The following is a 13984-nucleotide window of genomic DNA, read 5'->3' on the forward strand; positions in this document are numbered from 1 at the left end:
TGTAGCATCTTAGCCTAACTATCTTTGTTGCATACGGGGAATGGGTTAACTTAGCGATTGTTAGTGCTCGACACTTGGTTCTTTGAACATCCTTACCGTACCGACAGCGATATATTGTTTCTCTAACTTCTGACAAATGTAAGTCTCTTTGGATAGAAGCGTCTGCTATACGCCCTCAATGTAAACCATATTCGGGTCATTGTATTTGCTTCATGGGGCTCCCCTGGGTGCTGTCGGGTGCTGACCTGCTGTCCTTGGCCCCCCCGTCCTCAGGGTGTTCATGGAGAGCGGGTGCTGCGAGGTGCCCCTGCCCCCCATGGTCGGCCCGTGCTCCCAGGCCAGCGCCTTCTTCAACAAGACGGAGGGCGCGGCCACGGGCGCGGTGGGCGTGTTCACCTACAACCTGTTCAACTACGAACTCAACGACTACAGCCACGTGCTGGCCGTCATGTACTCCGTGCCCTACGACCGCATCCTCTACTCCAACTGGTGCGCCGTGGGCGTGTTCGAGCGCGGCACCGAGTGCGACTACAGCCTGTACGACGCCTTGTACAACGGCTCCGAGGACCGCTTCGCCCGCGCCAAGGCCGACGGCGGGGGCGTGTCCTACGAGGGCGACTACGTGGTGGTCGGCGCCTCCATGTCTGACTCAGGGGAGGCCGTGGTGAGGGTGGACATCAACGACCTGGGCATGTACTAGGGTCGGGAGGTGGAGGAGGGGGAAGAGGTGGAGGAGTGGGGGCTGGACTAGGGCAGGGGGAGGTGGAGGAGGTGAGCTAGACTAGGACAGGGGATGTGGAGGAAGGGTAGTGCTGTGTGTGTGGACCCTCCCGTGGTTTCAATCATATCGTATATTGATAATAAAAGGTAATAATGATAAAGGTAATCGTTATCTTTTAACCGGTGCACTAAAGCCCACTAACGTCATTCAACAGCGGTTGGCGTCATTCTTTATTGCTAGGAAGTCATTTATCATTTGAATTAAAGAAATTATAATTTTATATTTTTGACTCCCCGTTATTTTACCTCACCTCTTGTATCTTAGTATGTGTTGCACTAAAACCTCTGTGGTGATCGTTGAAGGAGGTACGGATGAAATCAGACAGCCAGACCACTCCACCGGCCCGCCACGCCCAACATCCCAGTCGTCCTCATGACTCAGACAGCCGATACCACGCAGAGACCCAGGGAGCACCGGGTGTTAATCTCCCGTCCAGTCAGAGATAAGCAGCCTGGCTCCTGTGATAACACGCCCCGGTACTACGAATACTACGGCCAGGGAGGGACCGGCCGTACGTTTAGTAACCTCTCAGGATTGGACCTGCGATAACGGCGGTGCTTAGAGAACCTACAACACTGTTATCAATACTATTCTCCAACTCACCAAACACCAGGGCCAGCCCATGGGAGGTCCCCACCGCGATGACTCCAGACACCGTCTACAAGGAGGACGAAACAGACCAATGAAACACAGGAACCATACTTGATAGGCTCCGGCCTGAGCAGGGCCTGGACCTCTGCATGAATACAGCTTCAGAGAGAGCGGTGGATGAAGGGAGGGACAGACAGGTGGACACTGAGCACTGACTCCCACACTGTTTGATTCCATTTTTAAGATAAAGTTACATGTTATTGTCAGGTTGGGTCTTGCAGCAGCTTGTAAAACAGCAATGGGCAAGAACTGAATAATACAATGAAAGTAATGAAGAATAATACAAATAACTAAGAAAAGATAATCAAAAAGACAGAGAGCCTCTCTAGTACCAGGGTACTTACTATGGCTGTAGGGAGTCCTGCATCCACTTTATCCTGCAGAGACGGAACACAAGGAGAGACCGTTACAAACGCTGTGTGTGTGTGTGTGTGTGTGTGTGTGTGTGTGTGTGTGTGTGTGTGTGTGTGTGTGTGTGTGTGTGTGTGTGTGTGTGTGTGTGTGTGTGTGTGTGTGTGTGTGTGTGTGTGTGTGTGTGTGTGTGAGTACGTGCATGCGTGAGTACGTGCATGCGTGAGTACGTGCATGCGTGTGTGGCTTACAGCAGCAGAGACGATCTGGGCAGAGATCCCCTTCAGCAGACTGTGTCTAAGAACAGATCCGTGCACGCTGGCGTTCATCTCCACGGTCTTCTTCCTCCTTCAAACACACAGACACACGCGCAGACATCAATATGACACAATTTTGACATCAAGTGGTTCATCAGTCAGAACTATTCGATGATTAATTACAATTCCATTGTTAACATTCTTCAGAATACCCGAATAATAGAAAAATACATGGGGCTCTGAGGTGGACACATCTGTTTGATTTAGGAACTAAAACGGTCGGATGAGTTTACATCCCTGATCGACGACATGATGATCCTAAGGTATACAACTTCCGGGCCATCACTTCATTAATACACATAATAATAATAATTCTAATATCGTTATACATTGCTGCTGCGTTTATAAGCACTTTTCAAGGCACTAAAAGTGCTTGAAATAGTGCATGTATGTGTGTGCACGTGCGTGCGTACTTGCTTGTGATATCACACCTCATCACACTCCCCAGAACACCCACCAATCACTGGCTCTCACAGCGGAGAGGGGAGGTATAGAACTATCCAATCAGACACCAGAGGACGACCAGTGGGGTGGCCATGTTGGAACAAGAGCCCGGACACCGGGGTCATCCCCTTCTATTTTAGCCGACGCTAGTGAGTGGCGCTGCGCTACCGTTTGAGGTGGGCCGGGTCCCCGCTGTCGGAGCTGGCCAGGGACGACGTCTCACAGGAGTGGCTGTCCACGGGGTCCGTGTTCAGCAGGCTGGTGTCCTCCCACAGGAACGTCTCCTCCTCGGTCTCAGGCTGCAGAGGACACAGAGCACACGGTAAACGGACCGCGTTTGTACAGCGCTTCTCTAACCAAAGTGCTTTACAATGTGACCTAACTTTCAACCATTCATTCACACATCCCCCCACCGACGGCGGGGTCAACCACGCCAGCTCGTCAGGAGCGGTCAGGGTGAGGCGCCTCGCTCAGGGACACCTCGACACTCGATGAAACCGGTTACCAGTCAACCCGCTCTACGTCCTGAGCCACATGCCATCCCACACCCCCTCAGTCACATGACCACACTCAAACCCTGGACCAGTTACAAGGCGCGTCTCGTTCATGGAGATGAGGGGATGTATGTGAAGCAGCGTATTCAGAAGACTTTGCCAGGAAAGCAGGATATGTGACCCTTATTCGTGCATGTTTCATCGTAGAGCAGGTACATAGACTACAGCATATACCGGTGTAGAATAAGAGTACCAGCAGGTATATAAAGTAGTTGGGGTCCAAAAATGAACCGCTTCCACCAGCCAATGGAGAGTAGATATGAACATTAGGCCGGTATTCAATGGGCAGGGTCACAAACTAGAAAGATCACTTAGCTTTCCAGTATGGCAGGTTAAAAAACAACAGTCTGAAAGTTCATTTTGGACCCTGCAAGTACCTCATTGATAAAGACGAAAACTCATGCATAACTGTAACTTATTAATATAGAATAAACACATGCATTATACTGTACTTCATTAATATAGAGTAAACTGGCATTATACTGTACCTCATTAACATAGAGTTAACACATGCATTACACCCTACCTCATTAACATAGAGTTAACAGGCATTATACTGTACCTCAAAAAATATATAGAAAACACATGCATTATACTGTACCTCATTAACATCGAGTAAGCAGCAGTTATACTTTACCTCGTTAATATAGAGTTAACAGGCATTTTACTGTACCTCATTAACATAAAGTAAACACATGCATTAGACATTAGACCTAAGTAATATAGAGTAAGCACAAGCAGTCACTCGTCTCAATAGTGTCATTGAACACAGGCAGTGAACTGTACCTCATTTAGGATGCTTTCCAGTGTGGGAGGGGTGTCAACTTGGGGAATGTCAAACTCCTTATCGTCGATCTGAGGACAGAAGAATACAAGATTATTAAGAACATCATTTGTCTTCCCATCAGCTCTCCTCTGACCTGAGGAGTCCAATCTAACATATATGATTAGACAGAAAGACACACAGACAGACGGACTGCAAGAGATTAAAGATAGGTAAAAACAAAATAGAGAGACAGCATTATTATATTCAGTCCAGAGTGCCGTCGCCAGCGCTGTGATGAGAGGGTCATGGCCCAGAAGGAGACACTGAACATGATGACAGGAGGAAGGCTGGTCCACTCACTGCGTCTATCTCCATGAGGTTGAGCTGCGAGGACGCCGACAGCAGGCTGCGACAGTCGGGAGACTCCGACATGCTTCCAGCTTCAACACCCACTCTGTTAAAACGTTAAACTGGACCGAAACTGGAGGAGAAACACGACATGAACACAGCGGATCGCAGCCCAGTCCTGCGCAGTGCACTTCCTTGTTTGCAGCGGAAGGGAGACCTCACGTGACCGGGGATGTCACATGACCGGTCACATGTTAACTTACGTTCACGAGGGTTAAAACAAACATGAAGTTATTACCGTAATTCTCACTAAATAGATAACTATTATTATGTACAATTACCACCATTACATTTTATGAAATTATATACAACTGCATATACGTAAAAATATGTTTTTTACTCAAAATGCAAATTCTCCAATTTTATCTAAATTTGAATCTATTTATAATGCATAGTAAAATACGCATTAGAAATATACGTCCTATTAAATATAACAGGGAATTGTGGTTAGTGTGATAAAAATGCATTTGTGTGTGTGTGTGTGTGTGTGTGTGTGTGTGTGTGTGTGTGTGTGTGTGTGTGTGTGTGTGTGTGTGTGTGTGTGTGTGTGTGTGTGTGTGTGAGGTTATTTTAATGCAAATTCTAGTTTTTCTTGGGCTTAACGTTTCAGTAATGCCAGAAAGTACTAAAAATACTAAAATATAAATACATCAAGTACTCGTTGAAGAGCCGCCTACCAAACACTAATATTACAGCGCAGAGAATACAGACGAATCTTTGAGGGGGAATATCGGTGGCGTGAAAACAAAACGGACAGGGAGAAATCGATCCATAATAAATAATAAAGAGCAGATAATAATCAGAGTAGCGGAACGTTTAAAGAACACGGCGGAAGGAACTGCGGCGCTGATCAGTACGAGGCTGGGAGCTGTCCCCGGGCCACCGGTGCTGAACCCGGGGGGGGAAGTGATGTAGAGCCGCGCTCCTCCTCTGGCAGACGCCACGTTTCACCAGCTCGATCCCACACCTCAGGCTCGGAGACAGAGCTGCTCTTTCCGAGAACCATGGCTCATCCAGAACAATGAGAGCCTTGGTGGGGTTTTAAACCAGGCCCGTGGGTGCTGGGGAGAGTCAGGGTGCCGCCACCGCGGGACCCGGGCTTGAGGTATGGGGGCTTCGGGGTCTCGGCTTGTGAACACATACTTCGACTCCCGTTCGCAAGGTTCGGTTCGACTGGTGTTTTGTTCGACTGATGCTATATATGCTATAATACGGCTATATATTTAGACTACGAGGAAGGGAGATCAGCCAGCGGCCGCAGGACAGGGGCTTCCAAACCGCCCAGGATGTAGCCCACCCCCTCGGACTCATCCCTGGGAGGAGGACCGGACGCTAGGACCCCGGACAGCGGGATGGCTGAGACCACACACCGCTCGTACCGGAACGACTGGGGAGGGGATCCTACGGATGGATATCGGTCCACGCGTGTTTTAACCGGACGGTAACGACCGGGACTACGGCCTGACTTCAGGACCCGGGCGGCGGGTGTAGAGTCCAAGAGACCAGCGGGAGCACGGAGTGTTTTGCTCGAGCGGCCGGAGGGGAAGGCCCAGCGAGGCGGGTGTTTTTAGGCTCGTTGTCCCCGCGGGCTGGGGTTTGAGACCCGTCAGGTCCAGCCTGGGGAGAACCGTACGAGGACTCGCGTTTGCGTTTCGCGGTGAATATCAGGAATACCATCAGATATAATATTAGTTATTATATCAGTAATAATATCGTTATAATATTAGTAATAATATCAGTGATAATATCAGATATAATATAATTTATAATATTTGTAATAATATCAGTGTGTTCGCGTATATTTTAAACACCCAACCAATCAGAGGGACGCTCGTGCTCTCTTCACTCAGGGCGAATACGGTTGGAAATAACGGTGAAAACATATTCTAATTTGGCAAAAGAAACACTGATTGCGTCGATTATTTTTACCTCGTTATAGTCTATTTCGGATTCACTAGTTATAACTAGGCCGCCATTGTTTTTTGGAACCCGGCAGATTTCCTTGTCGCTCAGAAACCGAACTTCCCTCCCTGGCCCGAGCGCTGATTGGTCCGTCCACTTATAGAGTTCTGGAAGGCGGTTTTAAACGGGCTCAAGGCCGCGGGAAACATGAGGTGAGCTCGCGAGATCGAGACGGTATCGCGAGGCTACCTTAGAACGTGGTGGTCGCAGGATTTGGACAAAAATAAACAAAAGAATGCGACTTGGGAGTACACCGGCTGGTCAACGGAAGAGGAACTCCGCTGCCAAAATAAGAGTAAGACCTGAAATGTTCTTATTTTTTTTCTGATATTAACGTCTTCTAACGGTACCTTTCAACCGCCCGCCACATGTTGTCGGGGGTGGTCAACTCGGCTGTCTTTATTCTGATACAGACAACTTTATTGATCCCAAGAAGGGCAGTTCATTTGCAGCTCACCCAGCTTACCTCCTTATGGGAATTCACCTGGCCCGTCCGCCGATGCAGGTAGGCGGCTGGGGGGACGCAACAGGACGCTGCAGCTGCCGCTTCACTTATCGCTTCTCCGTCGCCGCGTCCCGCAGCGATCTGAAGGTTCATCCGCCGTTCAAATTGGAGGCGCGGCGTACGAGCAGCAGCCGCATGAGCGAACTGCCACAACCGCCATACCGCGATGCGCTTAGCAGTGTCATCACCTGTACAAGAGACCCGCTCACAGCCGAACCGTCTTCACCTCCACCCAAAGCCCGAGTGACCCAAGCCCCCCGCCCCCAAGCCCCCTGCGGGCCAGAGGTGGATGAGAAGGAGAGGGAGGAGGAGGAGGAGGAAGAGGAGAAGGGGAGCCGGGAGGAGAAGTTTCACGACGACATGTCCATCAACAGCCTGAACGACAGCGGCGCCCGCACGCCGCTCTGCCGCATCTGCTTCCAGGGTCCGGAGCAGGTGGGAGACACTGTGTGTGTGTGTGTGTGTGTGTGTGTGTGTGTGTGTGTGTGTGTGTGTGTGTGTGTGTCTGTCTGTCTGTCTTGTGGTCTTGGTGGTAGGGGGGGCTGTCCTGGGTTGTGTGGATGTCAGGGAACTAGCCTTCTCTCTCTCTCTCTCTCTCTCTCTCTCTCTCTCTCTCTCTCTCTCTCTCTCTCTCTCTCTCTCTCTCTCTCTCTCTCTCTCTCTCTCTCTCTCTCTCTCTCTCTCTCTCTCTCTCTCTCTCTCTCTCTCTCTCTCTCTCTCTCTCACACACACACACACACACACACACACACTATAGGTGCACAGACATATACACTATCGGTGTATGCAGACACACACACACACACTCACTCACACACTATTGAACAGTGCAGGTGTTCCCGCTTCCTGCTCCCTATGCTGCCCTCTCCCTGACCCCCCCTCAGCCCTCCTGTCCCCCCCGGTCGCTGTGTTATCTCACTGTGTGTTATCTCACTGTGTGTTATCTCTCTGTGTGTTATTTACTGTGGGTTATCTCACTGTGTGTTATCTCACTGTGTGTTATCCCACTGTGTGTTATCTCACTGTGTGTTATCTCACTGTGTGTTATCCCACTGTGTGTTATCTCACTGTGTGTTATCTCTCTGTGTGTTATTTACTGTGGGTTATCTCACTGTGTGTTATCTCATTGCGTGTGTCCTCCTCCCGTCCTGCAGGGGGAGCTGCTGAGCCCGTGCCGCTGCAGTGGCTCGGTGCGCTGCAGTCACGAGCCCTGCCTGGTGAAGTGGATCAGCGAGAGGGGCTCCTGGAGCTGTGAGATCTGCTACTACAAGTACCACGTGGTCAGCATCAGCACCAAGAACCCCCTGCAGGTAGGAACTGGGCGTCTGCGTGGGTCCAGCAGGCCTGATACATCATAGCAGAACCTCTGGTCCAGCAGTCCTACTGTGTTACAGCAGAACCTCTGGTCCAGCAGTCCTACTGTGTTACAGCAGAACCTCTGGTCCAGCAGTCCTACTGTGTTAAGGCAGAACCTCTGGTCCATCAGTCCTACTGTGTTAAGGCAGAACCTCTGGTCCAGCAGTCCTACTGTGTTACAGCAGAACCTCTGGTCCAGCAGTCCTATTGTGTTACAGCAGAACCTCTGGTCCAGCAGTCCTACTGTGTTACAGCAGAACCTCTGGTCCAGCAGTCCTACTGTGTTACAGCAGAACCTCTGGTCCATCAGTCCTTCTGAGTTACAGCGGCACTCACACTATGGTCACCCGTTTGGCAATGTAGCCAGGAGGGAGAATAGACCCCGCCCATTAAAGCTGAATGATTGACTAGAAGAAACTGTAGTGAATCAATCCATCAGACTGTAGTGAGGTTCACAGAACATCCTTTTCTGATCCTCACTGCACACCTGGATATCTCCTGTCCATCACTTCACAAACGTAAAACCGAGGTCTTCAATGCAAGCCATCTGTTGAATACCGCTTGAAAGGTGGTCTGATGGCTGTATGGGAACCAATAGGAGCACGGGGAGAAATAGACAGATAGATGGACTCAGGCTCAAGACACCCAGCGACCGTTGGACATCAGACCTCCCCTCCCGCCGCATGGGAACACCGGGCGGTCAGAGCGGCACCAGGCCTGGAGCCCACGGCTCAGCAGGTCCACTGGTACACTGGGGCCAGCGGCTTATTGAGGCTCCCACAGTGTGTGTGTGTGTGTGTGTGTGTGTGTGTGTGTGTGTGTGTGTGTGTGTGTGTGTGTGTGTGTGTGTGTGTGTGTGTGTGTGTGTGTGTGTGTGTGGTAGTGGTAGTGTGTGTGTGTGTGTGTGAAGTAGTGTGTGTGTGTGTGTGTTCATGTCTAAGTGTGCGTGCGTGTGAGTGTGTAAATGTGTGTGTGTGTCTGCGTGCGTGCGTGCGACGGAGAGAACTCCAGCTCTCTGAAGCGAGACAGATCCTATAGCTCTGCTCTGCGGACATGCTTCAAGGATTCAAACACTGCTTCTGTTCACCAGGAACCAAGAGACAACAAGACCGGTCCTATACGCCTGCTTCTGATTCAGCCCAGACCGGTTCTATACGCCTGCTTCTGATTCAGCCCAGACCTGTTCTATAAGTCTGGTTCTGATTCAGCCCAGACCGGTTCTATAAGTCTGGTTCTGATTCAGCCCAGACCGGTTCTATAAGTCTGGTTCTGATTCAGCCCAGACCGGTTCTATAAGTCTGGTTCTGATTCAGCCCAGACCGGTTCTATAAGTCTGGTTCTGATTCAGCGCAGACCAGTTCTATATGTCTGGTTCTGATTCAGCCCACACCGGTTCTATATGTCTGGTTCTGATTCAGCCCAGACCGGTTCTATGCGTCTGCTTCTGATTCCACCCTGAAGCCTTGATTGATTTCCTTTGCTACTTGTAGTTAAAAATAACAATCCGTTTTTAACAGCCAATTAAATCCCCACACCAGGGAGCCCGAGCAGTCGTTTGTATTTGTGGCGTGAAGCAAATTAAAACCAACCACAGAATTCACCCCGAAGATACATCCGGAAAACCCTATTCCCGAAGCTTAGGTATTCAGCCTCACAGGACCAAGACAGTGAAGCCTCTGATCTATAATGAAAAGACCTGAAATAACTCCCTCCCTGTCGCCTTCCCTATTCCTCCCCCTCTATCCTCCCTTGCTTTGTTTCCCTTTTTCCCCCCTCGTTCACATCCTATCTCCCACCTTCATTTACTCCTCCCCTCCCTCCCATCCTCTCCCCCCTGCCCTCCCCCCCACACTCCCCCCCGCCCTCCTCCCCTCCCTCCCATCCTCTCCCCTGCCCTCCCTCCCATCCTCCCCTCCCTCCATCCTCTCGCCCCCACCACTCTCTCCCCTGCCCTCCTCCCCTCTCTCCCTTGCCCTCCTCCCATCCTCTCCCCTGCCCTCCCTCCCATCCTCCCCTCCCTCACTCTCCCCCCCACCCTCCTCCCATCCTCTCCCCTGCCCTCCCTCCCATCCTCCCCTCCCTCCATCCTCTCCCCCCCACCACTCTCTCCCCTGCCCTCCCTCCTCCCCCCCCTCCACTCTCCGTGCCTCTCCGCCCCCGTCCAGTGGCGCTCCATCACCCTGACGGTGATTGAGCGCGTGCAGATGGCGGCGGCCCTGCTCGGCTCCCTCTTCCTGCTGGCGTCCGTCTCCTGGCTGGTGTGGTCGTCGCTCAGCCCCAACGCCCGCTGGCAGCGCCGCGACCTGCTCTTCCAGATCTGCTACGCCATGTACGGCTTCATGGACCTGGTCTGCATAGGTGAGGAGCGGGGGGGGGGTTGCAGGATAGTCTGAAGAATTTAACGGGAGATAAAAGCGGTCGGCTGAATGTAAAAAAAAAGGATGGTTAAGCATTGATTAGCATATTAGCATTTATTTAATTTGTGTGTGTGTGTGTGTGTGTGTGTGTGTGTGTGTGTGTGTGTGTGTGTGTGTGTGTGTGTGTGCAGTGCTCATCATCCACGAGGGCCCGTCCGTCTTCCGGATCTTCCACCGGTGGCAGGCAGTCAACCAGCGCTGGAAGGTCCTCAACTACGACAAGGTACCGGAACCGGCTCCGTCCGGCCTGATCCCGTCTGCTCCATAGAGGAGAGGGAATATTTTGCACAAAGTTGTTAAACAAGAGAATTTCTGCATAAGACCCCTAACTAGTACCCAGACCCCTAACTAGTACCCAGACCCCTAACTAGTACCCAGGGTCCAGTTGCACCAGCAGAACGTAAGGTCCCACTTAGGCTACGTTGAACGTAAATCCCCCAAACGTTCGACTTTACACTCTACTAAAAAAATAGCAGTTGCACCAAGCAGATAGTTTCAACGTAACACTAAGTTATCACTTATCTTTTACACCTCCCCTCTAGCTGGTGTAAGTTCCATACTAACGATAAAGAACCGTTAAAAGAAAAAAACGTAAAAAGATTTCAACACTAATGGCTATTCGTTTTGAGCAATGGGAAGAGGAGTTTCAATGCGATTTGCGCCGGGAACGGATTGTCCGTGACCGTATCGATCCATTTATTTATTATGATGATGTTGAATTATATGCGCGATTTCGGTTTTGCCGGGCGGAATATTATATTTATTTATTTATTATAAAATCCGCCATCAAATAGCTTAACCTCACGCCTATACCGTCCAAGCAAATTTTAGAGAATAAATGACTGAAACTGTTTTGTTTCCCCTCTCATTTGGGTGCTAACGCGTCTTCACTCGGGTAAGGTGGAAACTTGCCGGTATTTCCTGTTTACATTGTTATCTGTCAATGATTGGCTTGAAATTATCTAAACGTCATTAAAAGCGACACTGGTACACTTTATGCACTACTAGTAACGTTACAACTTATGTTATGGTGGTGCAACAGAAATTTAGAACACCTTTAGTTTGACACTAGCTACGTCGAGCGTAGGGTTAAGGCAGACTTTACACCCGAACTTATGATCGGCTTTACGTTCTGCTGGTGCAACCGACCGCAGACCCCTAACTAGTACTCAGACCACTAATGAGTCTGGAGGCCAGACCCCCTGTAAATCATGATCATGTGTCGTCGTCGTCGTCGTCGTCGTCGTCCCCCCCGCCTCAGGCCCGGGACCTGGCGGAGCAGCAGAAGCCGGATGCCCCCCCCAGGAGACAACCCCCCCTGCCGGCCCCCAGCGGACGGGCCGGGGCCCCCCCGTCGCCCAGCCCGCCCCGGCACAGACAGACGGGCACCGCCCCCTCCTCGCGCTCCTCGGCTCTCCTGGCCGCCGTCGCCATGACGATGACCCCGGCCCACCCAGGCGTGACCTCCTCGCCCGACCCGGAGGAAGAGGAGGAGGAGCGGGGGGGGCCAGCCGTGGAGGAGTCAGAGGTCACGCCCACGACGGCGGGGGGGGGTGACGGCGGGGTCCGAAGGGGAGAACCACCTCCACCAACACAGGGAAGGTGGAGGTGGTGGAGGTGAAGGTGGTGGAGGTGGAGGAAGTGGAGGAGGAGGAGGGGGCTACCGCTGGACCTACAGCATGCTGCACCTCCTGGGGCAGCGGGGGGCCCCGGGACCCCAGGCCCGGAGCCCCAGCCCACCTCCTCCAAGCCCCCAGACCCAGGGACCCAGAGACCCCAACAGGGAGCTGGTGATGAGGGTCACCTCGCTGTGAGGGGGGCCGGGGGCGGGGGGGGGGGGGGGGGGGGCTCCAGCGAAGGAACAAAATAAAACTCTAAACTAAAACATGTGGAGGTCGGAGGACGGAGGGAGTCAGTGTGGTGACTGCAGAGACCCCCGCTTTGGGGGAGTACAGGGACAAGAGGGGAAGGGGGGGGGCAGGGAGTGGGGAGGCTGGGGAGGTGAGGGAGAGGGTGAGAGATGGGGAGGAGGGGGAGGTGAGGGAGTGGGTGAGAGATGGGGAGGGGGAGGTGAGAGATGGGGAGGAGGGGAAGGCGAGGGAGTGGGTGAGAGATGGGGAGGAGGGTGAGCCGTTGGGGGTGAGGGAGGCATCGGAGGAGAGGGAGTGGGTGAGGGTGAGGGAGGGAGGGATCAGGGAGACTGTGTTGTCCCATACGGTGCAAAGCATCAGTCCGTTCTCCTGTCAGACGTCTCCTTAACACGGAGGACGGCCCCTAGAGACCCGTGGCCCTGCAGGGTGATGTCACAGGCCCCTAACGACGCCTATAAACCAAGCAGGGGACCCTGACCCGCGGAGAGAGGACCTGACCCGCGGGGAGAGGACCTGACCCGCGGGGAGAGGACCTGACCCGCGGGGAGAGGACCTGACCTGTGGGGAGAGGACCCGGCCCCGCGGGGAGAGGACCCTGACCCGCGGAGAGAGGACCTGACCCGCGGGGAGAGGACCCGGACCCGCGGGGAGAGGACCCGGACCCGCGGGGAGAGGACCCTGACCCGCGGGGAGAGGACCCGGACCCGCGGGTAGAGGACCCGGACCCACATGGGGGGGGGACGGGGACCGCCCGTGTCTGCATGAATGGAATGCCTTTTCATTTAATTTATCGGTTTTGGTTTCGCTGCTACTTTTGTACCTCAAAGAGTATTCTGAGCTCAGCTCTGCTTCTAAAGTCTGCGGTTTTAAGTTGCATTAAAAGCTCTTTAAAAAGCTCTCCAACCACGAGCCTCTGTGAACCGCCGGAGTCCAGGTGTGTTTGCTACGACGTGCGTTTTGTTTCCCCCTCCAGCGTTCGCCTGGCAGAACTCTGTTTCACACATTATTTGCTGCTTGATTACTTCAGCGAACGAGTCTGCTTGTTGATCTTCGACGGGCCAGGTCTCCTTTATGAGCAAAGAAGAGGATCTGTTCCTGGTGGTTGGTTTGTCCTGGGCAGCGCTTCTTAAAGTATGAGTCGGGACTGCAAATCGGACTCGATCCAGTGTCCTGTACAGAACACAAGTGATGTGTGGTAAATGGACTGCATTTACACTGCGTTTTCCTAACCAGTGGCCACAATACAATACTAACTAACCCTAACCCATTCACACACCGACGGCAGGGTCAGCCACAAAAGACGACACCCAGCTCGCATTTAGGGTTAGGTGTCTTGCTCAGGGACGCCTCGACACAGGATCGAACTAGCAACCTTCAGGTTACCAGCCCACCCCACTCGAACTCCTGAGCTACAATCCGCTCCTGACACCAAAGGATCTCCAATCCCAGCGTGCTCAGAGTTCTCGGAGTGGGCCGTCAGGTCCAGTGGAGAGGACACACGTTGTCTTTGAGACCTAGACCACGTGGGCTCCTTTCAGAGTAGACTCTAGTCTCGTAGCGTCTAGTGTGTGTGTGTAAAGTGAAACTCAATGGGCAACAAT

General features: G+C 52.3%; 3 protein-coding genes across 7 annotated transcripts in view; 2 read left to right on the forward strand and 1 right to left on the reverse strand.

Moving 5' to 3' along the window:
• Window positions 1–1001, forward strand: part of LOC132473697 (DELTA-stichotoxin-Hmg2b-like) — a 37071-nt gene extending 36070 nt beyond the window's left edge. For all 4 annotated transcript variants that reach the window (XM_060073916.1, XM_060073914.1, XM_060073913.1 and 1 more), the window contains exon 5: window positions 274–1001. In XM_060073916.1, the coding sequence (XP_059929899.1) occupies window positions 274–700 (427 nt within the window). In that variant the 3' untranslated portion in view covers window positions 701–1001. The remainder of the gene's footprint in view (window positions 1–273) is intronic.
• The window catches only part of vps8 (VPS8 subunit of CORVET complex), a 38601-nt gene extending 34160 nt beyond the window's left edge, over window positions 1–4441 (reverse strand). Inside the window, exons 1-6 of one of the 2 annotated variants that reach the window (XM_060073910.1) lie at window positions 4225–4441; window positions 3885–3953; window positions 2713–2843; window positions 2035–2131; window positions 1777–1809; window positions 1385–1439 (exon numbers count right to left, since the gene is read on the reverse strand). In XM_060073910.1, the coding sequence (XP_059929893.1) occupies window positions 1385–1439; window positions 1777–1809; window positions 2035–2131; window positions 2713–2843; window positions 3885–3953; window positions 4225–4296 (457 nt within the window). In that variant the 5' untranslated portion in view covers window positions 4297–4441. The remainder of the gene's footprint in view (window positions 1–1384; window positions 1440–1776; window positions 1810–2034; window positions 2132–2712; window positions 2844–3884; window positions 3954–4224) is intronic. The other variant, XM_060073909.1, reaches the window with a different exon arrangement.
• Window positions 4442–4958: 517 nt separating this feature from the next.
• Window positions 4959–12476, forward strand: LOC132473698 (E3 ubiquitin-protein ligase MARCHF9-like). Its single transcript, XM_060073917.1, has 6 exons — window positions 4959–6529; window positions 6740–7174; window positions 7894–8049; window positions 10261–10453; window positions 10644–10735; window positions 11774–12476. The coding sequence occupies exons 1-6, from the start codon at window positions 6470–6472 to the stop codon at window positions 12131–12133; spliced, it is 1296 nt and encodes a 431-aa protein (XP_059929900.1). The 5' UTR covers window positions 4959–6469; the 3' UTR covers window positions 12134–12476.
• The last annotated feature ends 1508 nt before the right edge of the window (window positions 12477–13984 follow it).

Source organism: Gadus macrocephalus, chromosome 15 (assembly GCF_031168955.1).
Source record: "Gadus macrocephalus chromosome 15, ASM3116895v1".
NCBI classification, from domain to species: Eukaryota; Metazoa; Chordata; class Actinopteri; order Gadiformes; family Gadidae; genus Gadus; species Gadus macrocephalus.

What these genes read in the sequence shown, in the direction of transcription:
- LOC132473698 (XM_060073917.1), top strand. Translation starts at nt 6,470, where the DNA reads ATGCGACTTGGGAGTACACCGGCTGGTCAACGGAAGAGGAACTCCGCT. An exon ending in GCTTCCAGGGTCCGGAGCAG is followed by an intron (nt 7,175 to 7,893) that starts GTGGGAGACACT and finishes CCCGTCCTGCAG; the next exon opens with GGGGAGCTGCTGAGCCCGTG. An exon ending in GCACCAAGAACCCCCTGCAG is followed by an intron (nt 8,050 to 10,260) that starts GTAGGAACTGGG and finishes GCCCCCGTCCAG; the next exon opens with TGGCGCTCCATCACCCTGAC.